Source organism: Cherax quadricarinatus, chromosome 43 (assembly GCF_038502225.1).
Source record: "Cherax quadricarinatus isolate ZL_2023a chromosome 43, ASM3850222v1, whole genome shotgun sequence".
NCBI lineage: Eukaryota > Metazoa > Arthropoda > Malacostraca > Decapoda > Parastacidae > Cherax > Cherax quadricarinatus.
In genome coordinates, this window is record NC_091334.1 from 22,045,211 (window position 1) to 22,072,710 (window position 27,500).

Below are 27,500 nucleotides of genomic sequence, written 5' to 3' on the forward strand. Positions count from 1 at the left end.
TACACACACACACACACACACACACACACACACATATGCGCACACACACACACACACACACACACACACACACACACACACACACACACACACACACACACACACACACACACAGATGCGCACACACACACACACACACATATGCGCACACACACACACACACACACACACACACACACACACACACACACACACACACACACACACACACACACACACACACACACACACACACACACATACACACACACATCACTCGTCTGTTAATCACATAACCTCATAAGTTGTAAAGTAACAGGTAGTGTACCATACATCTGCCCTACGCTCGTACAACTTCATAGTCATCAAAATCTGTAAAAAAAAAAATAGCTATATTGTGCCCCAAAACCATTAAAACTACAGATGTCGCCCCACCCTAGGAAGATACATCATTAGTAAAAATCTATAGAATGATAGCAGTGACGCCCCGCATTATCAGACTCCTTAAGCGAGTTTCAAGAAGCAAGATTGCTATACGCTTGACATCACAGCAGTTTGACATCCCAGGGTAACGTGGGTTTAGAGGAAGTCACCTCTGTCTGGGGTGACCTCCAGGCAGGGGTGACCATTACCACGTAGTCTTTGATATACTGAAAAAAATATAATTCACACTTAATTGACACAGACTTTGCAAGAATGTTTAACATGTGTGAATAGTACACCAACACGGGAGTCCTGAAGGAGGCTTCCTCGGTTCAGTGCCTCCGCGGCCTGGTCCCAGACCAAGCTTCCTAGTCGATCAAGATCTGATCAACCAGACTATTAGGCAATTCAATGTACAAATCACAGCCCTGCCGGTCAGGCACTGATTTGTGGAATTTGTTCAGTTCCCTCTTGAAGACAACCAGAGATTTGTTGTTAATTTCCCTTATGCAGGGAGGGAGTTGCTTGAAGAATCGGAGACCTCTGACACTCGTGTTCTCTTACTGTACTCGTCACTCCCTTGTTTTTAGTAAAGGTATTTTGCACCGTCTGCCAAGTCTTTTGTTGGCAAACGGGGTTTGGATCCTGTCCCTCGAGGAGTTTCCAGGTGAATATTAGTAATACACTGACCTAACACTACCAGTGGGCTATTGCAACGTAATATACTGACCTAACACTACCAGTGGGCTATTGCAACATAATACACTGACCTAACACACTACCACTGAGCTGTTGCAACGTAATACGCTGACCTAACACTACCACTGAGCTGTTGCAACATAATACACTGACCTAACACTACCACTGAGCTATTCCAACATAATACACTGACCTAACACTACCACTGAGCTGTTGCAACATAATACACTGACCTAACACTACCACTGAGCTGTTGCAACATAATATACTGACCTAACACTACCACTGAGCTGTTGCAACATAATATACTGACCTAACACTACCACTGAGCTGTTGCAACATAATACACTGACCTAACACTACCACTGAGCTGTTGCAACATAATACACTGACCTAACATTACCACTGAGCTGTTGCAACATAATACACTGACCTAACACTACCACTGAGCTGTTGCAACATAATACACTGACACTATTGTATACAAAAATCGAACAATATAAACATGATTCTACAGTTGTGCGAAGTGATAGAAATGTATTATGGAAGAATGTGACGGTTAAACTGTGTTGTGACGGTTAAACTGTGTGTTGTGACGGTTACACTGTGTGTTGTGACGGTTAAACTGTGTGTTGTGACGGTTAAACTGTGTGTTGTGACGGTTACACTGTGTGTTGTGACGGTTAAACTGTGTGTTGTGACGGTTACACTGTGTGTTGTGACGGTTAAACTGTGTGTTGTGACGGTTAAACTGTGTGTTGTGACGGTTACACTGTGTGTTGTGACGGTTAAACTGTGTGTTGTGACGGTTACACTGTGTGTTGTGACGGTTAAACTGTGTGTTGTGACGGTTAAACTGTGTGTTGTGACGGTTAAACTGTGTGTTGTGACGGTTACACTGTGTTGTGACGGTTAAACTGTGTGTTGTGACGGTTACACTGTGTGTTGTGACGGTTAAACTGTGTTGTGACGGTTACACTGTGTGTTGTGACTGTTAAACTGTGTGTTGTGACGGTTACACTGTGTGTTGTGACGGTTAAACTGTGTGTTGTGACGGTTACACTGTGTGTTGTGACTGTTAAACTGTGTGTTGTGACGGTTAAACTGTGTGTTGTGACGGTTAAACTGTGTGTTGTGACGGTTACACTGTGTTGTGACGGTTAAACTGTGTGTTGTGACGGTTACACTGTGTGTTGTGACGGTTAAACTGTGTTGTGACGGTTACACTGTGTGTTGTGACTGTTAAACTGTGTGTTGTGACGGTTACACTGTGTGTTGTGACGGTTAAACTGTGTGTTGTGACGGTTACACTGTGTGTTGTGACGGTTACACTGTGTGTTGTGACGGTTACACTGTGTTGTGACGGTTACACTGTGTGTTGTGACGGTTACACTGTGTGTTGTGACGGTTACACTGTGTTGTGACGGTTACACTGTGTGTTGTGACGGTTACACTGGGCTGTGACTGTTGCACTGTGTTGTGACGGTTACACTGTGTTGTGACGGTTACACTGTGTTGTGACGGTTACACTGTGTGTTGTGACGGTTACACTGGGTTGTGACTGTTATACTGTGTGTTGTGACGGTTACACTGTGTGTTGTGACGGTTACACTGTGTGTTGTGACGGTTACACTGTGTGTTGTGACGGTTACACTGGGTTGTGACGGTTACACTGTGTGTTGTCGGTTACACTGTGTGTTGTGACGGTTACACTGTGTTGTGACTGTTATACTGTGTGTTGTGACGGTTACACTGTGTTGTGACGGTTACACTGTGTTGTAACGGTTACACTGTGTTGTGACGGTTATACTGTGTGTTGTGACGGTTACACTGTGTTGTGTCGGTTACACTGTGTTGTGACGGTTACACTGTGTGTTGTGACGGTTACACTGTGTGTTGTAACGGTTACACTATGTGTTGTGACAGTTACACTGTGTGTTGTGAGGGTTACACTGTGTGTTGTAACGGTTACACTGTGTGTTGTGACGGTTACAGTGTGTTGTGACGGTTACACTGTGTTGTAACGGTTACACTGTGTGTTGTGAGTTACACTGTGTGTTGTGACGGTTATAATGTGTGTTGTGACGGTTACATTATGTGTTGTGACGGTTACACTGTGTGTTGTGACGGTTACACTGTGTTGTGACGGTTATAATGTGTGTTGTGACGGTTACACTATGTGTTGTGACGGTTACACTGTGTGTTGTGACGGTTACACTGTGTTGTGACGGTTACATTGTGCGTTGTGTCGGTTACACTGTGTATTGTGTCGGTTACACTGTGTTGTGTCGGTTACACTGTGTTGTGACGGTTACACTGTGTGTTTTGACGGTTATACTGTGTGTTGTGTCGGTTACACTGTGTGTTGTGTCGGTTACACTGAGTTGTGTCGGTTACACTGTGTTGTGACGGTTACACTGTGTGTTGTGACGGTTACACTGTGTTGTGACGGTTACACTGTGTTGTGACTGTTACACTGTGTTGTGACGGTTACACTGTGTGTTGTGTCGGTTACACTGTGTGTTGTGTCGGTTACACTGTGTGTTGTGACAATTACACTGTGTGCTGTGTCGGTTAAACTGTGTGTTGTGTCGGTTACACTGTGTGTTGTGACGGTTACACTGTGTTGTGACGGTTACACTGTGTGTTGTCGGTTACACTGTGTGTTGTGACGGTTACACTGTGTGTTGTGACGGTTACACTGTGTGTTGTGACGGTTACACTGTGTTATGACGGTTACACTGTGTGTTGTGACAGTTACACTGTGTGTTGTGACGGTTACACCGTTTGTTGTGACGGTTACACTGTGTGTTGTGTCAGTTACACTGTGTGTTGTGTCGGTTACACTGTGTGTTGTGACAGTTACACTGTGTGTTGTGTCGGTTAAACTGTGTGTTGTGTCGGTTACACTGTTGTGTCGGTTACACTGTGTGTTGTGACAGTTACACTGTGTGTTGTGTCGGTTACACTGTGTTGTGTCGGTTACACTGTGTGTTGTGTCGGTTACACTTTGTGTTGTGTCGGTTACACTATGTGTTGTGACAGTTACACTGTGTGTTGTGCCTTTTAAACTGTGTGTTGTGTCGGTTACTCTGTGTGTTGTGTCGGTTACACTGTGTGTTATGTCGGTTACACTGTGTGTTGTGTCGGTTACACTGTGTTGTGACAGTTACACTGTGTGTTGTGTCGGTTACACTGTTGTGACAGTTACACTGTGTGTTGGGTCGGTTACACTGTGTTGTGACAGTTACACTGTGTGTTGTGTCGGTTACACTGTGTGTTGTGTCGGTTACACTTTGTGTTGTGTCGGTTACACTATGTGTTGTGACAGTTACACTGTGTGTTGTGCCTTTTAAACTGTGTGTTGTGTCGGTTACTCTGTGTGTTGTGTCGGTTACACTGTGTGTTATGTCGGTTACACTGTGTGTTGTGTCGGTTACACTGTGTTGTGACAGTTACACTGTGTGTTGTGTCGGTTACACTGTTGTGACAGTTACACTGTGTGTTGGGTCGGTTACACTGTGTTGTGACAGTTACACTGTGTGTTGTGTCGGTTACACTGTGTGTTGTGTCGGTTACACTGTGTGTTGTGTCGGTTACACTGTGTGTTGTGTCGGTTACACTGTGTGTTGTGACAGTTACACTGCGTGTTGTGACGGTTACACTGTGTGTTGTGACAGTTACACTATGTGTTGTGACGGTTACACTGTGTCTTGTGACAATTACATTGTGTGTTATGACAGTTGCACTGTGTTGTGATGGTTATACTGTATGTTGTGACGGTTACACTGTGTGGTGTGAGTTACACTATGTGTTGTGACGGTTACACTGTGTGTTGTGACGATTACACTGTGTGTTATGGCGGTTACACTGTGTGTTGTGACGTCTACACTGTGTTGTGACGGTTACACTGTGTTGTGACGGTTGCACTGTGTGTTGTTACAGTTACACTATGTGTAGTGATAGTTACAATGTGTGTTATGACGGTTACACTGTGTGTTGTGACGGTTACACTGTGTGTTGTTAGTTACACTGTTTTTGCAGCTACAATGTGTGTTGTGACAGCTACACTGTGTGTTGTGACAACTAAACCGTGTGTTGTGACAACTACACCGTGTGTTGTAGCAGTTGCCACGTGTGGGTGTTACGTTACGCCCTGTGTCTCACGCACCTTTTAAGTCGCCCTATCTCCGCTTATCGTTGTTACCGGGGTAAGGTCACATGGTTTTGTTGCATGGACGCACTCGCAGTGTACTGCTAGGCTATTTTCTGATATTCCCACACTGTGCTGCCATGCTATTATATATGGTAGTTATATGGTGCGAACAACCACACTGTGCTGCCATGCTATTATATATGGTAGTTATATGGTGGGAACACCCACACTGTGCTGCCATGCTATTCTGTATGGTAGTTATATGGTGGGAACACCCACACTGTGCTGTGGGAACAGGTGTCGGTGTTACCTCTGCCTGGCATAGTCAGTCCTTGCTAGCTAGTTCTCTCTTATAGAACACTCCGTTTTCTGTCTGCTACCACCTTACGCTTACTACACTTCTATACCAGCCTAAACTGTCTCTCACCACACTTGTATACCAGCCTAAACTCTCACTACACTTGTATACCAGCCTAAACTGTCCCTCACCACACTTGTATACCAGCCTAAACTCTCACTACACTTGTATACCAGCCTAAACTGTCCCTCACCACACTTGTATACCAGCGTAAACTCTCACTACACTTGTATACCAGCCTAAACTGTCTCTCACTACACTTGTATACCAATCTAAACTGTCTCTCACCACACTTGTATACCAGCCTAAACTGTCTCTCACCACACTTGTATACCAGCCTAAATGTCTCTCACTACACTTGTATCCAGCCTAAACTGTCTATCACTACACTTGTAAACCAGCCTAAACTGTCTCTCCTACACTTATATACCAGCCTAAACTGTCTCTCACTACACTTGTATACCAGCCTAAATGTCTCTCACCACACTTGTATACCAGCCTAAACTGTCTATCACTACACTTGTAAACCAGCCTAAACTGTCTCTCCTACACTTATATACCAGCCTAAACTGTCTCTCACTACACTTGTATCCAGCCTAAATGTCTCTCACTACACTTGTATCCAGCCTAAACTGTCTCTCACCACACTTGTATACCAGCCTAAACTGTCTCTCACTACACTTGTATACCAGCCTAAACTGTCTCTCACTACATTTGTATACCAGACTAAACTGTCTCTCACTACACTTGTATCCAGCCTAAACTCTCTCACTACACTTGTATACCAGCCTAAACTCTCACCACACTTGTATACCAGCCTAAACTGTCTCTCACTACACTTGTATACCAGCCTAAACTGTCTCTCACCACACTTGTATACCAGCCTAAACTGTCTCTCACCACACTTGTATATCAGCCTAAACTGTCTCTCACCACACTTGTATACCAGCCTAAAGTCTCTCACTACACTTGTATACCAGCCTAAACTGTCTCTCATTACACTTGTATACCAGCCTAAACTGTCTCTCACCACACTTGTATACCAGCCTAAACTCTCACTACACTTGTATACCAGCCTAAACTGTCTCTTACCACACTTGTATACCAGCCTAAACTGTCTCTCACCACACTTGTATACCAGCCTAAACTGTCTCTCACTACACTTGTATACCAGCCTAAACTGTCTCTCACCACACTTGTATACCAGCCTAAACTGTCTCTCACCACACTTGTATACCAGCCTAAACTGTCTGTCACTACACTTGTATACCAGCCTAAACTGTCTCTCACCACACTTGTTTACCAGCCTAAACTGTCTCTCACCACAATTGTATACCAGCCTAAACTGTCTCTCACTACACTTGTATACCAGCCTAAACTGTCTCTCACCACACTTCTTTACCAGCCTAAACTGTCTTTCACTACACTTGTATACCAGCCTAAACTGTCTCTCACCACACTTGTATACCAGCCTAAACTGTCTCTCACTACACTTGTATACCAGCCTAAACTGTCTCTCACCACACTTGTATGCCAGCCTAAACTCTCACTGCACTTGTATACCAGCCTAAACTGTCTCTCACTACACTTGTATACCAGCCTAAACTGTCTCTCACCACACTTGTATGCCAGCCTAAACTCTCACTGCACTTGTATACCAGCCTAAACTGTCTCTCACTACGCTTGTATACCAGCTTAAACTGTCTCTCACTACACTTGTATACCAGCCTAAACTGTCTCTCACTACACTTGTATACCAGCCTATACTGTCTCTCACTACACTTGTTTACCAGCCTAAACTGTCTCTCACTACACTTGTATACCAGCCTAAACTGTCTCTCACTACACTTGTATACCAGCCTAAACTGTCTCTCACTACACTTGTATACCAGCCTAAACTGTCTCTCACTACACTTGTATCCAGCATAAACTGTCACTACACTTGTATACCAGCCTAAACTGTCTCTCACTACACTTGTATACCAGCCTAAACTGTCTCTCACTACACTTGTATCCAGCATAAACTGTCACTACACTTGTATACCAGACTAAACTGTCTCTCACTACACTTATAACCAGCCTAAACTCTCTCTCATTGCACTTGTATACCAGCCTAAACTGTCTCTCACTACACTTGTAACCAGCCTAAACTGTCTCTCACTGCACTTGTATCCAGCCTAAACTGTCTCTCACTACACTTGTAACCAGCCTAAACTGTCTCTCACTGCACTTGCATCCAGCCTAAACTGTCTCTCACTGCACTTGCATCCAGCCTAAACTGTCTCTCACTACACTTGTAACCAGCCTAAACTGTCTCTCACTGCACTTGCATCCAGCCTAAACTGTCTCTCACTGCACTTGTAACCAGCCTAAACTGTCTCTCACTACATTTGTAACCAGCCTAAACTGTCTCTCACTGCACTTGTAACCAGCCTAAACTGTCTCTCACTACACTTGTATCCAAACTAAACTGTCTCTCACTACACTTGTAACCAGCCTAAACTGTCTCTCACTACACTTGTAACCAGCCTAAACTGTCTCTCACTGCACTTGCATCCAGCCTAAACTGTCTCTCACTGCACTTGTAACCAGCCTAAACTGTCTCTCACTACACTTGTATCCAAACTAAACTGTCTCTCACTACACTTGTAACCAGCCTAAACTGTCTCTCACTACACTTGTATCCAAACTAAACTGTCTCTCACTACACTTGTAACCAGCCTAAACTGTCTCTCACTACACTTGTATCCAAACTAAACTGTCTCTCACTACACTTGTAACCAGCCTAAACTGTCTCACACTACACTTGTATCCACCCTAAACTGTCTCACACTACACTTGTATCCAGCCTAAACTGTCACTACACTTGTAACCAGCCTAAACTGTCTCTCATTACACTTGTTACCAGTCTAAACTGTCTCTCACTACACTTGTAACCAGCCTAAACTGTCTCTCATTACACTTGTTACCAGTCTAAACTGTCTCTCACTACACTTGTAACCAGCCTAAACTGTCTCTCATTACACTTGTAACCAGCCTAAACTGTCTCTCATTACACTTGTTACCAGTCTAAACTGTCTCTCACTACACTTGTAACCAGCCTAAACTGTCTCTCACTACACTTGTAACCAGCCTAAACTGTCTCTCATTACACTTGTTACCAGTCTAAACTGTCTCTCACTACACTTGTAACCAGCCTAAACTGTCTCTCATTACACTTGTAACCAGCCTAAACTGTCTCTCACTACACTTGTAACCAGCCTAAACTGTCTCTCATTACACTTGTTACCAGCCTAAACTGTCTCTCACTACACTTGTATCCACCCTAAACGCTCACTACACTTGTTACCAGTCTAAACTGTCTCTCACTACACTTGTATCCACCCTAAACTGTCTCACACTACACTTGTATCCAGCCTAAACTGTCACTACACTTGTAACCAGCCTAAACTGTCTCTCACTACACTTGTATCCAGCCTAAACTGTCACTACACTTGTAACCAGCCTAAACTGTCTCTCACTACACTTGTATCCAGCCTAAACTGTCACTACACTTGTATCCACCCTAAACTGTCTCACACTACACTTGTATCCAGCCTAAACTGTCACTACATTTGTAACCAGCCTAAACTGTCTCTCACTACACTTGTATCCAGCCTAAACTGTCACTACACTTGTATACCAGCCTAAACTGTCTCTCACTACATTTGTATCCAGGCTAAACTGTCTCTCACTACACTTGTATCCAGCCTAAACTGTCTCTAACTACACTTGTATACCAGCCTAAACTCTCTCTCACTACACTTGTATCCAGCCTAAACTGTCTCTAACTACACTTGTATACCAGCCTAAACTGTCTCTCACTACACTTGTATACCAGTCTAAACTGTCTCTCACTACACTTGTATACCAGCCTAAACTGTCTCTCACTACACTTGTATACTAGTGTGAGACTGTATAGTGCACGAGGGTGAGCCTGGTGAAGAGTGTACGAATGTGAGGCTGGTGTAGAGTGCACGAGTGTAAGGCTGGTGTGGAGTGCACGAGGGTAAGCCTGGTGTAGAGTCCACGAGGGTAAGCCTGGTGTAGAGTGCCCGAGGGTAAGCCTGGTGTAGAGTGCACGAGGGTAAGCCTGGTGTAGAGTGCACGAGGGTAAGCCTGGTGTAGAGTGCACGAGGGTGAGCCTGGTGTAGAGTGCACGAGGGTGAGCCTGGTGTAGAGTGCACGAGGGTGAGCCTGGTGTAGAGTGCACGAGGGTGAGCCTGGTGTAGAGTGCACGAGGGTGAGCCTGGTGTAGAGTGCACGAGGGTGAGCCTGGTGTAGAGTGCACGAGGGTGAGCCTGGTGTAGAGTGCACGAGGGTGAGCCTGGTGTAGAGTGCACGAGGGTGAGCCTGGTGTAGAGTGCACGAGGGTGAGCCTGGTGTAGAGTGCACGAGGGTGAGCCTGGTGTAGAGTGCACGAGGGTGAGCCTGGTGTAGAGTGCACGAGGGTGAGCCTGGTGTAGAGTGCACGAGGGTGAGCCTGGTGTAGAGTGCACGAGGGTGAGCCTGGTGTAGAGTGCACGAGGGGGAGCCTGGTGTAGAGTGCACTAGGGTGAGCCTGGTGTAGAGTGCACGAGGGTGAGCCTGGTGTAGAGTGCACGAGGGTGAGCCTGGTGTAGAGTGCACGAGGGTGAGCCTGGTGTAGAGTGCACGAGGGTGAGCCTGGTGTAGAGTGCACAAGGGTGAGCCTGGTGTAGAGTGAACGAGGGTGAGCCTGGTGTAGAGTGCACGAGGGTAAGCCTGGTGTAGAGTGCACGAGGGTGAGCCTGGTGTAGAGTGCACGAGGGTGAGCCTGGTGTAGAGTGCACGAGGGTGAGCCTGGTGTAGAGTGCACGAGGGTGAGCCTGGTGTAGAGTGCACGAGGGAGAGCCTGTTGTAGAGTGCACGAGGGTGAGCCTCGTGTAGAGTGCACGAGGGTGAGCCTGGTGTAGAGTGCACGAGGGTGAGCCTGGTGTAGAGTGCACGAGGGTGAGCCTGGTGTAGAGTGCACGAGGGTGAGCCTGGTGTAGAGTGCACGAGGGCACAAATATATCAATGGTTTCTGCAGCTCAGTTCTGGTCTCTATATTACAAAATGGACATAAATTCGTTAGAAAACATTCAGCGTAGGATGACTAAATTAATACATAGCATTAGAAATCTTCCTTATGAAGAAAGATTGAAGACTCTTAAGTTACATTCACTTGTTAGACGAAGAATGAGGGGAGACCTGATCGAAGTGTATAAGTGGAAGATAGGTATTAATAAAGGGGATATTAACAAGGTCTTGAGGATGTCTCTCCAAGAGAGAACCCGCAGTAATGGATTTAAATTAGATAAGTTTAGATTTAGAAAAGACATAGGAAAGTATTGGTTTGGAAATAGGGTAGTTGATGAGTGGAACAGTCTACCTAGTTGGGTTATTGAGGCTGGGACTTTGGGTAGTTTCAAATTTAGGTAGGATAAGTACATGAGTGGGAGGGGTTGGATTTGAGTGGGACTTTCACATCAGAGCTTATTTCTTGGGTGGCATTGAAAATTGGGTTGGGCAAATGTTTTGTTAGTGGGATGAATTGTAAAGGACCTGCCTAGTATGGGCCAGCAGGCCTCCTGCAGTGTTCCTCCTTTCTTATGTTCTTATGTTCAAAGTCAGACATGATGCAATCATATCCAACATCTCCTTCCCTCCCTCCACTACACCACTCCTCCAACACCCTCCCTCCACTACACCACTCCTCCAACACCCTCCCTCCACTACACCACTCCTCCAACACCCTCCCTCCACTACACCACTCCACCAACACCCTCCCTCCACTACACCACTCCTCCAACACCCTCCCTCCACTACACCACTCCACCAACACCCTCCCTCCACTACACCACTCCTCCAACACCCTCCACAACACCACTCCACCAACACCCTCCCTCCACTACACCACTCCACCAACACCCTCCCTCCACTACACCACTCCTCCAACACCCTCCCTCCACTACACCACTCCTCCAACACCCTCCCTCCACTACACCACTCCTCCAACACCCTCCCTCCACTACACCACTCCACCAACACCCTCCCTCCACTACACCACTCCTCCAACACCCTCCCTCCACTACACCACTCCTCCAACACCCTCCCTCCACTACACCACTCCTCCAACACCCTCCCTCCACTACACCACTCCTCCAACACCCTCCCTCCACTACACCACTCCTCCAACACCCTCCCTCCACTACACCACTCCTCCAACACCCTCCCTCCACTACACCACTCCTCCAACACCCTCCCTCCCTACACCACCAACACCCTCCCTCCACTACACCACTCCACCAACACCCTCCCTCCACTACACCCTCCAACACACCCTCCCTCCACTACACCACTCCTCCAACACCCTCCCTCCACTACACCACTCCTCCAACACCCTCCCTCCACTACACCACTCCACCAACACCCTCCCTCCACTACACCACTCCACCAACACCCTCCCTCCACTACACCACTCCACCAACACCCTCCCTCCACTACACCACTCCACCAACACCCTCCCTCCACTACACCACTCCTCCAACACCCTCCCTCCACTACACCACTCCACCAACACCCTCCCTCCACTACACCACTCCTCCAACACCCTCCCTCCACTACACCACTCCACCAACACCCTCCCTCTACACCACTACACCACTCCTCCAACACCCTCCCTCCACTACACCACTCCACCAACACCCTCCCTCCACTACACCACTCCTCCAACACCCTCCCTCCACTACACCACTCCACCAACACCCTCCCTCCACTCACTCCACCAACACCCTCCCTCCACTACACCACTCCTCCAACACCCTCCCTCCACTACACCACTCCACCAACACCCTCCCTCCACTACACCACTCCACCAACACCCTCCCTCCACCACTCCACCAACACCCTCCCTCCACTACACCCTCCCTCCACTCCACCAACACCCTCCCTCCACTACACCACTCCTCCAACACCCTCCCTCCACTACACCACTCCACCAACACCCTCCCTACTACACCACTCCACCAACACCCTCCCTCCACTACACCACTCCACCAACACCCTCCCTCCACTACACCACTCCTCCAACACCCTCCCTCCACTACACCACTCCACCAACACCCTCCCTCCACTACACCACTCCACCAACACCCTCCCTCCACTACACCACTCCACCAACACCCTCCCTCCACTACACCACTCCACCAACACCCTCCCTCCACTACACCACTCCACCAACACCCTCCCTCCACTACACCCTCCAACACCCTCCCTCCACTACACCACTCCTCCAACACCCTCCCTCCACTACACCACTCCACCAACACCCTCCCTCCACTACACCACTCCACCAACACCCTCCCTCCACTACACCACTCCACCAACACCCTCCCTCCACTACACCACTCCACCAACACCCTCCCTCCACTACACCACTCCACCAACACCCTCCCTCCACTACACCACTCCACCAACACCCTCCCTCCACTACACCACTCCACCAACACCCTCCCTCCACTACACCACTCCACCAACACCCTCCCTCCACTACACCACTCCTCCAACACCCTCCCTCCACTACACCACTCCACCAACACCCTCCCTCCACTACACCACTCCACCAACACCCTCCCTCCACTACACCACTCCACTACACCACTCCTCCAACACCCTCCCTCCACTACACCACTCCACCAACACCCTCCCTCCACTACACCACTCCTCCAACACCCTCCACTCCACTACACCCTCCCTCCACTACACCACCAACACCCTCCCTCCACTACACCCTCCCTCCACTCCACCCTCCCTCCACTACACCAACACCCTCCCTCCACTACACCACTCCACCAACACCCTCACCTCCACTACACCACTACTCCTCTCCTCCAACACCCTCCCTCCACTACACCACTCCACCAACACCCTCCCTCCACTACACCACTCCTCCAACACCCTCCCTCCACTACACCACTCCACCAACACCCTCCCTCCACTACACCACTCCTCCAACACCCTCCCTCCACTACACCACTCCACCAACACCCTCCCTCCACTACACCACTCCTCCAACACCCTCCCTCCACTACACCACTCCTCCAACACCCTCCCTCCACTACACCACTCCACCAACACCCTCCCTCCACTACACCACTCCACCAACACCCTCCCTCCACTACACCACTCCACCAACACCCTCCCTCCACTACACCACTCCACCAACACCCTCCCTCCCTCCACTACACCACTCCACCAACACCCTCCCTCCACTACACCACTCCACCAACACCCTCCCTCCACTACACCACTCCACCAACACCCTCCCTCCACTACACCACTCCACCAACACCCTCCCTCCACTACACCACTCCACCAACACCCTCCCTCCACTACACCACTCCACCAACACCCTCCCTCCACTACACCACTCCACCAACACCCTCCCTCCACTACACCACTCCTCCAACACCCTCCCTCCACTACACCACTCCTCCAACACCCTCCCTCCACTACACCACTCCACCAACACCCTCCCTCCACTACACCACTCCACCAACACCCTCCCTCCACTACACCCTCCCTCCACTACACCACTCCTCCAACACCCTCCCTCCACTACACCACTCCACCAACACCCTCTCTCCACTACACCACTCCTCCAACTCCCTCCCTCCACTACACCACTCCTCCAACACCCTCCCTCCACTACACCACTCCTCAATCACCCTCCCTCCACTACACCACTCCACCAACACCCTCCCTCCACTACACCACTCCTCCAACACCCTCCCTCCACTACACCACTCCTCCAACACCCTCCCTCCACTACACCACTCCTCCAACACCCTCCCTCCACTACACCACTCCAACACCCTCCCTCCACTACACCACTCCTCCAACACCTTCCCTCCACTACACCACTCCACCAACACCCTCCACCACACCACTCCACCAACACCCTCCCTCCACCACTGCATCAACACCCTCCACCACACCACTCCACCAACACCCTCCCTCCACCACTGCATCAACACCCTCCCTACCTCCACCAGCACCATGCAATTATCAGACAGAATAGTTTAACAGAACATCTGCATGCTTAGGTTCTGACCACATAACTACCACACAGAATATTCTGCCTGGAGGGTATTCCGGGGATCAACACCCCCACGGCCTGGTCCACGACCAGGCCTCCAGGTGGATCATGGCCTGATCAATCAGGCTGTTGCTGCTGGCCGCACGTAGTCCAGCGTACGAACCACAGTCCGGCTGATCTGGCACCGACTTTAAGCGTGTATCCAGCTCCCTCTTGTTGTTTTCTCTTAGTGTACCAATGGCGCCCCTACTTTTCATTGGTGGTATTTTGCACCGCCTGTCCAGTCTTTTACTTTCGATGGGAGTGATTTCTGTGTGCAGATTCTGGACCATTCCTTCTAGGATTTTCCAAGTGTAGATTATGATATATATATCTCGTCTGCGTTGCAGTGAGTACAAGTCAAGTGCTTCCAAGCGTTCCCAGTAGTTGAGGTGTGTGATGGAACTTATATGTGCAGTAAAGGTTCTCTGTACACTCTCCAGATCTGCAATTTCACCTGCTTTGAACGGAGATGTTAATGTACAGTCTAGAGAGAAGTAATTTGAAAAGGATCATCATTAGCTTGGCATCTCTTGTTTTGAACGTTCTCATTATCCATCCAGTCATTTTTCTTTGCACTTGTGATCGTGGCAGTGTTGTTATGCTTGAAAGTGAAATCCTCAGACATTACCACTCCTAGGTCTCTCACATTATATTTCCGCTCTGTTGTATAATCAAAATTTGTAGTATACTCATTTCTAGTTATTATCTCCTCCAGTTTTCCATAACGGAGTAGTTAGAATTTGTCCTCATTGAACATCATTATTAATTTCCGTTGCCCACTGGGAAACTTGGTTTATATCTTCTTGGAAGTTAACCGCGTCCTCCACAGACGGAGGTGCAGCTCCGTGTCACATACAACCTACCCAACATTCTCCACCTGGCTCTCCACACTATATATACTCATGTATTCTTTACCCAGGTAGATGTGTTTGTGATGTGATAAAGTCCACTGTGTGGGCCATAGTCAGTAAAGGATCACATTATACTGTCTCTGTTCTTCCACCGTCTTGGTATTTTATACCATTTATCTCCATTAAAAACAGAATATATTTCCTACTCATTACCAGTCAGCTGTCAAGAGGTAGTTCTCAGTGATCCTATTTAGTTCCCCCTGATCCTCCTCCTATTCACTTGACAGAACCCATTTGGATTTGGATTTGATTCTGTAGCTATGTTTATTTCATAGTCGCGTTTAGCCGTTCTAATCTCCCCTTCTTTTTCTTTCTTTTATTATCAAGGAGATCGAAATATACAGATCAGTTAATCTCATGAGTTTCTGACCCTATATGAGTTATTATTGAGGTGTGATAAGTGTTTATTATACTTCAGTTACCCATGAACATTGATCTGTAGTCCATGAACATTGATCTGTAGTCCATGAACATTGATCTGTAGTCCATGAACATTGATCTGTAGTCCATGAACATTGATCTGTAGTCCATGAACATTGATCTGTAGTCCATGAACATTGATCTATAGTCCATGAACATTGATCTGTAGTCCATGAACATTGATCTGTAGTCCATGAACATTGATCTGTAGTCCATGAACATTGATCTGTAGTCCATGAACATTGATCTGTAGTCCATGAACATTGATCTGTAGTCCATGAACATTGATCTGTAGTCCATGAACATTGATCTGTAGTCCATGAACATTGATCTGTAGTCCATGAACATTGATCTGTAGCCCATGAACATTGATCTGTAGTCCATGAACATTGATCTGTAGTCCATCAACATTGATCTGTAGTCCATGAACATTGATCTGTAGTCCATGAACATTGATCTGTAGTCCTTGAACATTGGTCAGTAGTCCATGAACATTGATCTGTAGTCCATGAACATTGATCTGTAGTCAATGAACATTGATCTGTAGTCCATGAACATTGATCTGTAGTCAATGAACATTGATCTGTAGTCCATGAACATTGATCAGTAGTCCATGAACATTGATCTGTAGTCCATGAACATTGATCTGTAGTCCATGAACATTGATCTGTAGTCCATGAACATTGATCAGTAGTCTATGAACATTGATCTGTAGTCCATGAACATTGATCTGTAGTCCATGAACATTGATCTGTAGTCCATGAACATTGATCTGTAGTCCATGAACATTGATCTGTAGTCCATGAACATTGATCTGTAGTCCATGAACATTGATCTGTAGTCCATGAACATTGATCAGTAGTCCATGAACATTGATCTGTAGTCCATGAACATTGATCAGTAGTCCATGAACATTGATCTGTAGTCCATGAACATTGATCAGTAGTCCATGAACATTGATCAGTAGTCCATGAACATTGATCAGTAGTCCATGAACATTGATCTGTAGTCCATGAACATTGATCAGTAGTCCATGAACATTGATCAGTAGTCCATGAACATTGATCAGTAGTCCATGAACATTGATCAGTAGTCCATGAACATTGGTCAGTAGTCCATGAACATTGATCAGTAGTCCATGAACATTGATCTGTAGTCCATGAACATTGATCAGTAGTCCATGAACATTGATCTGTAGTCCATGAACATTGATCAGTAGTCCATGAACAGTGATCTGTAGTCCATGAACATTGATCAGTAGTCCATGAACATTGGTCAGTAGTCCATGAACATTGATCAGTAGTCCATGAACATTGATCAGTAGTCCATGAACATTGATCTGTAGTCCATGAACATTGGTCAGTAGTCCATGAACATTGATCAGTAGTCCATGAACATTGATCAGTAGTCCACGAACATTGATCAGTAGTCCATGAACATTGGTCAGTAGTCCATGAACATTGATCAGTAGTCCATGAACATTGATCAGTAGTCCATGAACATTGATCAGTAGTCCATGAACATTGATCAGTAGTCCATGAACATTGATCTGTAGTCCATGAACATTGATCTGTAGTCCATGAACATTGATCAGTAGCCCATGAACATTGATCAGTAGTCCATGAACATTGATCAGTAGTCCATGAACATTGATCAGTAGTCCATGAACATTGATCTGTAGTCCATGAACATTGGTCAGTAGTCCATGAACATTGATCAGTAGTCCATGAACATTGATCTGTAGTCCATGAACATTGATCAGTAGTCCATGAACATTGATCAGTAGTCCATGAACATTGATCTGTAGTCCATGAACATTGGTCAGTAGTCCATGAACATTGATCAGTAGTCCATGAACATTGATCAGTAGTCCATGAACATTGATCAGTAGGCCATGAACATTGATCTGTAGTCCATGAACATTGGTCAGTAGTCCCTGAACATTGATCAGTAGTCCATGAACATTGATCAGTAGTCCATGAACATTGATCTGTAGTCCATGAACATTGATCAGTAGTCCATGAACATTGATCTGTAGTCCATGAACATTGATCGGTAGTCCATGAACATTGATCAGTAGTCCATGAACATTGATCAGTAGTCCATGAACATTGATCTGTGGTCCATGAACATTGATCTGTAGTCCATGAACATTGATCAGTAGTCCATGAACATTGATCTGTAGTCCATGAACATTGATCAGTAGTCCATGAACATTGATCTGTAGTCCATGAACATTGATCAGTAGTCCATGAACATTGGTCAGTAGTCCATGAACATTGATCAGTAGTCCATGAACATTGCTCAGTAGTCCATGAACATTGATCAGTAGTCTATGAACATTGATCTGTAGTCCATGAACATTGATCAGTTGTCCATGAACATTGATCAGTAGTCCATGAACATTGATCAGTAGTCCATGAACATTGATCTGTAGTCCATGAACATTGATCTGTAGTCCATGAACATTGATCTGTAGTCCGTGAACATTGATCAGTAGCCCATGAACATTGATCAGTAGTCCATGAACATTGATCAGTAGTCCATGAACATTGATCAGTAGTCCATGAACATTGATCTGTAGTCCATGAACATTGGTCAGTAGTCCATGAACATTGATCAGTAGTCCATGAACATTGATCAGTAGTCCATGAACATTGATCTGTAGTCCATGAACATTGGTCAGTAGTCCATGAACATTGATCGGTAGTCCATGAACATTGATCAGTAGTCCATGAACATTGATAAGTAGTCCATGAACATTGATCTGTAGTCCATGAACATTGATCTGTAGTCCATGAACATTCATCTGTAGTCCATGAACATTGATCAGTAGTCCATGAACATTGATCTGTAGTCCATGAACATTGATCAGTAGTCCATGAACATTGATCAGTAGTCCATGAACATTGATCAGTAGTCCATGAACATTGATCAGTAGTCCATGAACATTGATCTGTAGTCCATGAACATTGATCTGTAGTCCATGAACAGTGATCTGTAGTCCATGAACATTGGTCAGTAGTCCATGAACATTGATCAGTAGTCCATGAACATTGATCAGTAGTCCATGAACATTGATCTGTAGTCCATGAACATTGGTCAGTAGTCCATGAACATTGATCGGTAGTCCATGAACATTGGTCAGTAGTCCATGAACATTGATCAGTAGTCCATGAACATTGATCTGTAGTCCATGAACATTGATCTGTAGTCCATGAACATTCATCTGTAGTCCATGAACATTGATCAGTAGTCCATGAACATTGATCTGTAGTCCATGAACATTGATCTGTAGTCCATGAACATTGGTCAGTAGTCCATGAACATTGATCAGTAGTCCATGAACATTGATCTGTAGTCCATGAACATTGATCAGTAGTCCATGAACATTGATCTGTAGTCCATGAACATTGATCTGTAGTCCATGAACATTGATCTGTAGTCCATGAACATTGGTCAGTAGTCCATGAACATTGATCAGTAGTCCATGAACATTGATCTGTAGTCCATGAACATTGATCTGTAGTCCATGAACATTGATCAGTAGTCCATGAACATTGATCTGTAGTCCATGAACATTGATCAGTAGTCCATGAACATTGGTCAGTAGTCCATGAACATTGATCAATAGTCCATGAACATTGATCAGTAGTCCATGAACATTGATCAGTTACCCATGAACATTGATCAGTTACCCATGAACATTGATCAGTAATCCATAAACATTGATCAGTTACCCATGAACATTGATCAGTAGTCCATGAACATTGATCAGTTACACATGAACATTGATCAGTAATCCATAAACATTGATCAGTTACCCATGAACATTGATCAGTAATCCATAAACATTGATCAGTTACCCATGAACATTGATCAGTAGTCCATGAACATTGATCAGTTACCCATGAACATTGATCAGTAATCCATAAACATTGATCAGTTACCCATGAACATTGGTCAGTAGTCCATGAACATTGATCAGTAGTCCATGAACATTGATCTGTAGTCCATGAACATTGATCAGTAGTCCATGAACATTGATCTGTAGTCCATGAACATTGATCAGTAGTCCATGAACATTGATCAGTAGTCCATGAACATTGATCTGTAGTCCATGAACATTGATCAGTAGTCCATGAACATTGGTCAGTAGTCCATGAACATTGGTCAGTAGTCCATGAACATTGATCAGTAGTCCATGAACATTGGTCAGTAGTCCATGAACATTGATCAGTAGTCCATGAACATTGGTCAGTAGTCCATGAACATTGGTCAGTAGTTCATGAACATTGATCAGTTACCCATGAACATTGATCAGTAATCCATAAACATTGATCAGTTACCCATGAACATTGATCAGTAATTCATGAACATTGATCAGTTACCCATGAACATTGATCAGTAATCCATGAACATTGATCAGTAGTCCATGAACATTGATCTGTAGTCCATGAACATTGGTCAGTAGTCCATGAACATTGATCGGTAGTCCATGAACATTGGTCAGTAGTCCATGAACATTGATCAGTAGTCCATGAACATTGATCTGTAGTCCATGAACATTGATCTGTAGTCCATGAACATTCATCTGTAGTCCATGAACATTGATCAGTAGTCCATGAACATTGATCTGTAGTCCATGAACATTGATCAGTAGTCCATGAACATTGATCAGTAGTCCATGAACATTGATCAGTAGTCCATGAACATTGATCTGTAGTCCATGAACATTGATCTGTAGTCCATGAACAGTGATCTGTAGTCCATGAACATTGGTCAGTAGTCCACGAACATTGATCAGTAGTCCATGAACATTGATCTGTAGTCCATGAACATTGATCTGTAGTCCATGAACATTGATCAGTAGTCCATGAACATTGATCTGTAGTCCATGAACATTGATCAGTAGTCCATGAACATTGGTCAGTAGTCCATGAACATTGATCAATAGTCCATGAACATTGATCAGTAGTCCATGAACATTGATCAGTTACCCATGAACATTGATCAGTTACCCATGAACATTGATCAGTAATCCATAAACATTGATCAGTTACCCATGAACATTGATCAGGAGTCCATGAACATTGATCAGTTACCCATGAACATTGATCAGTAATCCATAAACATTGATCAGTTACCCATGAACATTGATCAGTAATCCATAAACATTGATCAGTTACCCATGAACATTGATCAGTAGTCCATGAACATTGATCAGTTACCCATGAACATTGATCAGTAATCCATAAACATTGATCAGTTACCCATGAACATTGGTCAGTAGTCCATGAACATTGATCAGTAGTCCATGAACATTGATCTCTAGTCCATGAACATTGATCAGTAGTCCATGAACATTGATCTGTAGTCCATGAACATTGATCAGTAGTCCATGAACATTGATCTGTAGTCCATGAACATTGATCAGTAGTCCATGAACATTGATCTGTAGTCCATGAACATTGATCAGTAGTCCATGAACATTGATCAGTAGTCCATGAACATTGATCAGTAGTCCATGAACATTGGTCAGTAGTCCATGAACATTGATCAATAGTCCATGAACATTGATCAGTAGTCCATGAACATTGATCAGTTACCCATGAACATTGATCAGTTACCCATGAACATTGATCAGTAATCCATAAACATTGATCAGTTACCCATGAACATTGATCAGTAGTCCATGAACATTGATCAGTTACCCATGAACATTGATCAGTAATCCATAAACATTGATCAGTTACCCATGAACATTGATCAGTAATCCATAAACATTGATCAGTTACCCATGAACATTGATCAGTAGTCCATGAACATTGATCAGTTACCCATGAACATTGATCAGTAATCCATAAACATTGATCAGTTACCCATGAACATTGATCTGTAGTCCATGAACATTGATCTGTTACCCATGAACATTGATCAGTAATCCATAAACATTGATCAGTTACCCATGAACATTGATCAGTAGTCCATGAACATTGATCAGTTACCCATGAACATTGATCAGTAATCCATAAACATTGATCAGTTACCCATGAACATTGATCAGTAATCCATAAACATTGATCAGTTACCCATGAACATTGGTCAGTAGTCCATGAACATTGGTCAGTAGTCCATGAACATTGATCAGTAGTCCATGAACATTGATCAGTAGTCCATGAACATTGATCTGTAGTCCATGAACATTGATCAGTAGTCCATGAACATTGATCAGTAGTCCATGAACATTGATCAGTAGTCCATGAACATTGATCAGTAGTCCATGAACATTGATCTGTAGTCCATGAACATTGATCAGTAGTCCATGAACATTGGTCAGTAGTCCATGAACATTGGTCAGTAGTCCATGAACATTGATCAGTAGTCCATGAACATTGGTCAGTAGTCCATGAACATTGGTCAGTAGTCCATGAACATTGGTCAGTAGTCCATGAACATTGATCAGTAGTCCATGAACATTGATCAGTTACCCATGAACATTGATCAGTAATCCATAAACATTGATCAGTTACCCATGAACATTGATCAGTAATTCATGAACATTGATCAGTTACCCATGAACATTGATCAGTAATTCATGAACATTGATCAGTTACCCATGAACATTGATCAGTAATTCATGAACATTGATCAGTTACCCATGAACATTGATCAGTAATCCATGAACATTGATCAGTAATCCATGAACATTGATCAGTTACCCATGAACATTGATCAGTAATCCATGAACATTGATCAGTAATCCATGAACATTGATCAGTTACCCATGAACATTGATCAGTAATCCATGAACATTGATCAGTTACCCATGAACATTGATCAGTTACCCATGAACATTGATCAGTAATCCATGAACATTGATCAGTAATCCATGAACATTGATCAGTTACCCATGAACATTGATCAGTAATCCATGAACATTGATCAGTTACCCATGAACATTGATCAGTAATCCATGAACATTGATCAGTTACCCATGAACATTGATCAGTTGCCCATGAACATTGATCAGTTACCCATGAACATTGATCAGTTACCCATGAACATTGATCAGTTACCCATGAACATTGATCAGTTACCCATGAACATTGATCAGTTACCCATGAACATTGATCAGTAAGGTTCTCCTCTTCTCTTATAATGCGTCTATAAATCCTTCTCTTCTCTCCTGAAAGAAACTTAGTCTCCTATGCATCCATTTGGGATAATTTTTATTTGATCTAGTTTCTCTCTGGGGAATATATAAGTTTTGGGCACACTGTATATTATCAAAATATAAGTCATAGTCGCAGATTCTTTCGTTATTGTAAGTTTGATCTTCGCCAATAGAATCATTAGCCAGATTAACCAAGTCAAGACTAGACAGGCGTTTCCCAAGTTCATTATATTCGGCAGAACGAAAACCAGGAAAGTTTACTGAATCATCTTTGTGATCACTTGCGCCATTTGACGAAGCAGATTCCTGTCTTATGAAACCAGATCGAACCTCTGGTAGGTTCTGTTTCAAACTTCCACTTCCAGGTAGTCATTGTAATCTAAATTACCTACAACATAAGTTCAGTCAGTCTAACTAATGTTAAAAATTCCTTATTTGTTGCGTTATCCTGTCTAGAATCCCTAACAGTTTTGTCCCGAAGAACTCTCTCTCTCTCTCTCTCTCTCTCTCTCTCTCTCTCTCTCTGTCTGTCTCTCTCTCTCTCTCTCTCTCTCTCTGTAGTTTTCTAACTTAGGGGGCGGTATATTACACCCAAAACAAATGTCCCAGAAATTCTACCCAAACAAATTCTATTCTGTGTTAAATTCATCGACTTTTATACTTGTTTTTCATGGAACACTTCATGTTTACTAGAAATATAGTGTTATATAACCCCGTTCCTCAGTCTGGCACCCGGTAATCATGTCCAGACTCTTCAACTTCAACCATGTCTCGGTTATTACAATACCATCAACGTCTTTCCCACACGCAGCTTACCTGGAGTTTACCTGGAACTTGACGTAGTTCATGTATTCCTGTATATGTATGGTATACAGTACCGACAAGATTAGACACATGTGCAACATCTGGGTATCTTTATTGTAGACGTTTCGCCATCTAGTGGCTTTATCAGTACAGATTCAAGGACGGAATGGGAAGTAAAACCACGTACAGAAGTGGTGAAGAGTACTGTAGTCTTGGTGAATCTTCAGCCTGAGCTGGAAGACTTCAGTAGGACAATGACTCTCCGTCAAGTATTTCATTAAAGGCGAGCACAAATAGGAAGAGCGTCTAGCGCTCAGCAGACGGAGGAGCAAGCCTCCATCACGTCTTGTGCTGAATGGCCCATATGGGTTTAGCGCTTAACATAAGTTTGTATTCAGATACAGGTACACATAAATACAGTTACATAAATTATCATACATAGAGGCATTTGTATAGATTACCCAGAATAATCCAAAAAAGTCAAAGTGCTTAATTACCATTGGGGTCGTTGTGATAATTGTTGTTTAAACAGGTAAGTAATTTAACTATGTGAAAAGTAACTGCAATAAAAGGAGATAAACCAGGAATAAGGAAAATTCAGTTATGTACGTTAATATTAAAGATAGCATCAGATTACATTACATGTATGTTAAATATACAAGAAATCACTCTCTTCTCTTTCTGTAGGTACAGTCATTAGGTACCTCGTGGCTCTCTTCTTGAACTGGCTCGTGCTATGACTGGCTTTGACATGTGCAGGCAGCCAGTTCCACTGCTTTAGTACTGTACAATAAAGTGTGTTTGAAGCCTGACCACTGCCTCTGGGTACTGCAAAGGTGTTCTTCCTTGCCCAAGTACCATACTGGCTTTGGTTCCCAGCCTTAACAGAATTGGCAGCAAGATATTCTGGACACTGTGAGCCATTTTATAAACGCGATTTAACTTCAAGTCTTGAATATGTGCTCATTGGAGCAGTGGAGAGAGAGGTACTATATACTTGGAAGGTACTCGAGGGCCTGGTCCCAAATCTGCACACTGCCATAACAACATACTGGAGTGAGAGATATGGGAGGAAGTGTAAAATAAACCCAGTGAAGAACAGGGGTGCGGTGAGGACAATAAGGGAACACTGTATCAACATCCGGGGTCCCAGTTTTTTCAACATCTTACCAGAGGATATCAGAAACACTGTTGGAACAAGTGTTGAAGCCTTCAAGAGGAAACTGGACAAGTATCTTCACCAGGTGCTAGATCAACCAGGCTGTGATGGATATGTGGGGCAGCGGGCCTCCAGCAGCAACAGACTGGTTGACCAGGCAAGCACCAAACGAACCTGGCCCATGGCCGGGCTCAGAGAGTAGATAAACTCTCGAAACTCTTCAAAGGTATATCAAAGGTAACATTCAGCATATCTAGGTGTAATTCATCCTGGCCTGCATGCTCACTTGGGCTCAGGTCCAGGATGACTCTCACTATCTTGTTCTGGGTGATTTAATATAAAAAACCATCAACTACGGCAGCTTAAAAGGTTTCGATCCAGCAGAGATGGAGTTACTGTTACTTGGGAATTACTATCTCTCAGGATAGTCTGTCCCATACACGCGAGAAATAGAATTAATGTTAAGTGATGTTGTGGGTGTGGGAGGGAGGAGGTGGGAGGGGATGGTAGGTTGCATCAGCACCTCGGTGTGTGTGACGTCAGGTTGACACATTCTCCTGGTGTCTAGCACATTTGAGTGGGGTTGAGTGGGATGGGGGGTTAACTGGGGTGAGAGCCTCTACTCGCCTAGTTGTCGACACTTGTGGGTGTGTTGGGGAGGTGTACTCTGGTTGGTTAGTGATGAGGGTGTTGGTTGGTGGCGGGGGTGTTGGGTAGGCATGTGTGGTGGTGGTGGTGTGTCTAGCACCACCACCACCAGGGACGGGGGATCAGGACGGGCACCACCACTGGCTGCTGTGTCAGTAGTGTTGAGGTTAGCAGCTGAGAGAGTCGCTTCACCTCCGTGTGAGCTACACTATACTACCTGTGCTGGGCTGGCCTGGGGCAGTGTATGGGCACCTGGGTGTGTGCCCCCACCACTCTGCCCATCACTACTGACCAATACTGATCCTCCAGGAACAGGTTATTGGTTACGTAGTAGTGGCGTAACCCTTACTGGGCCAGGCCACCAGTGGCAGCAGGCAATGTGCTGCGCAGTGCCTGCTCTGCGGGGGTAGTGCCGCTGGGGAAGCGCACCCCCACCGCTAGCCCCCCCTCCCAGCCCAACACATGTGCTCATATTGTGAATACTGTCAATATTTCAGTGTCTCAGTTACTCTAGAATTTGCTTTCATATATTTTTTTCAGATTACGCAGTTCTTTTCACGATTTAGTCAGCATTAATCTCGGACTGAAGGCACAAGAGTCCTGGAACTTGTTAAAACTGTCGCGAACCAGTTAGTGAGATTATTAAGAGTGGTGGAAACAAGTGAAGTGTGTATGTGAGTGTGAGGAGATGTGCTTGAGGACTCACTTAGAGGGTCTTGAGCCCGCTCCTCGACCCTTCATACCAGGTGCTGGCAACAAGAGCCATAAGTAAGTATGTGAAGTCTCTCTCTCTCACTTCTGTGTGTTGTATTCACCTGTTTGTGGTTGCAGGGGTCAATTCATATCTTCTGGCCCCGCATTTTCACTGATCCCTCTCCCTCCCTGCTCCATGAGTGTATCATTAGTCAGCTGTGTTGTAGAAGGTAGACAGCAACCCCCTCTCCCCCGCCACACACTGGCCAGGCCAGGTGCTGTGACTCGACCCCTTCAGCCACAAACAACAACCATCCAGGGAGATACTATCGTCTTGTCATACGAGTGTGAGACACCGTCTTCCCTCATAGAGTAAGAGAGAAGGAGAGCGAGAGAGTAGGAGAGGCTGACTAAAGTTCTACACAGAACGTAACATTGTCCCTACAAAGGCTTGTGTAATCTGTGTTTTCTACAGTATCATGGGCGGGCAGTATGCCAGGTGGATCAACACTCACATAAACACCAGCTGCTGCAGTAACTACACTGAGTTATAACACATTCTGACCACAGCAGTGTCTGTGATACCTCCAGCTCTCGTCCCCCTCATGTTGCTCTTCACCGTGCTTAAACGTCTGCTAATTCACTGTCAGGAAGGTAGTACCACCCTGGATGGTTGCTCTCTCTCATCCTATCTGGGGGTGAGTGTATGCATATATATATATATATATATATATATATATATATATATATATATATATATATATATATATATATATATATATATATATATATATATATATATATATATATATATATATATATATATATATATATATATATATATATATATATATATATATACATGTATGTATATATATATATATATATATAT

At 44.8% G+C, this 27,500-nt stretch overlaps 1 protein-coding gene across 4 annotated transcripts in view; it reads left to right on the forward strand.

Moving 5' to 3' along the window:
* The window catches only part of LOC128686390 (protein similar), a 688,895-nt gene that overhangs the window by 297,399 nt on the left and 363,996 nt on the right, over positions 1–27,500 (forward strand). For 2 of the 4 annotated variants that reach the window (XM_070093688.1, XM_070093686.1), the window contains exons 1-2: positions 26,048–26,113; positions 26,456–26,683. The exons of the other annotated variants lie outside the window; for them this stretch is intronic. In XM_070093688.1, the coding sequence (XP_069949789.1) occupies positions 26,604–26,683 (80 nt within the window). In that variant the 5' untranslated portion in view covers positions 26,048–26,113; positions 26,456–26,603. Of the gene's footprint in view, positions 1–26,047; positions 26,114–26,455; positions 26,684–27,500 lie in introns of those variants that run through there. 4 annotated transcript variants of the gene reach the window in all.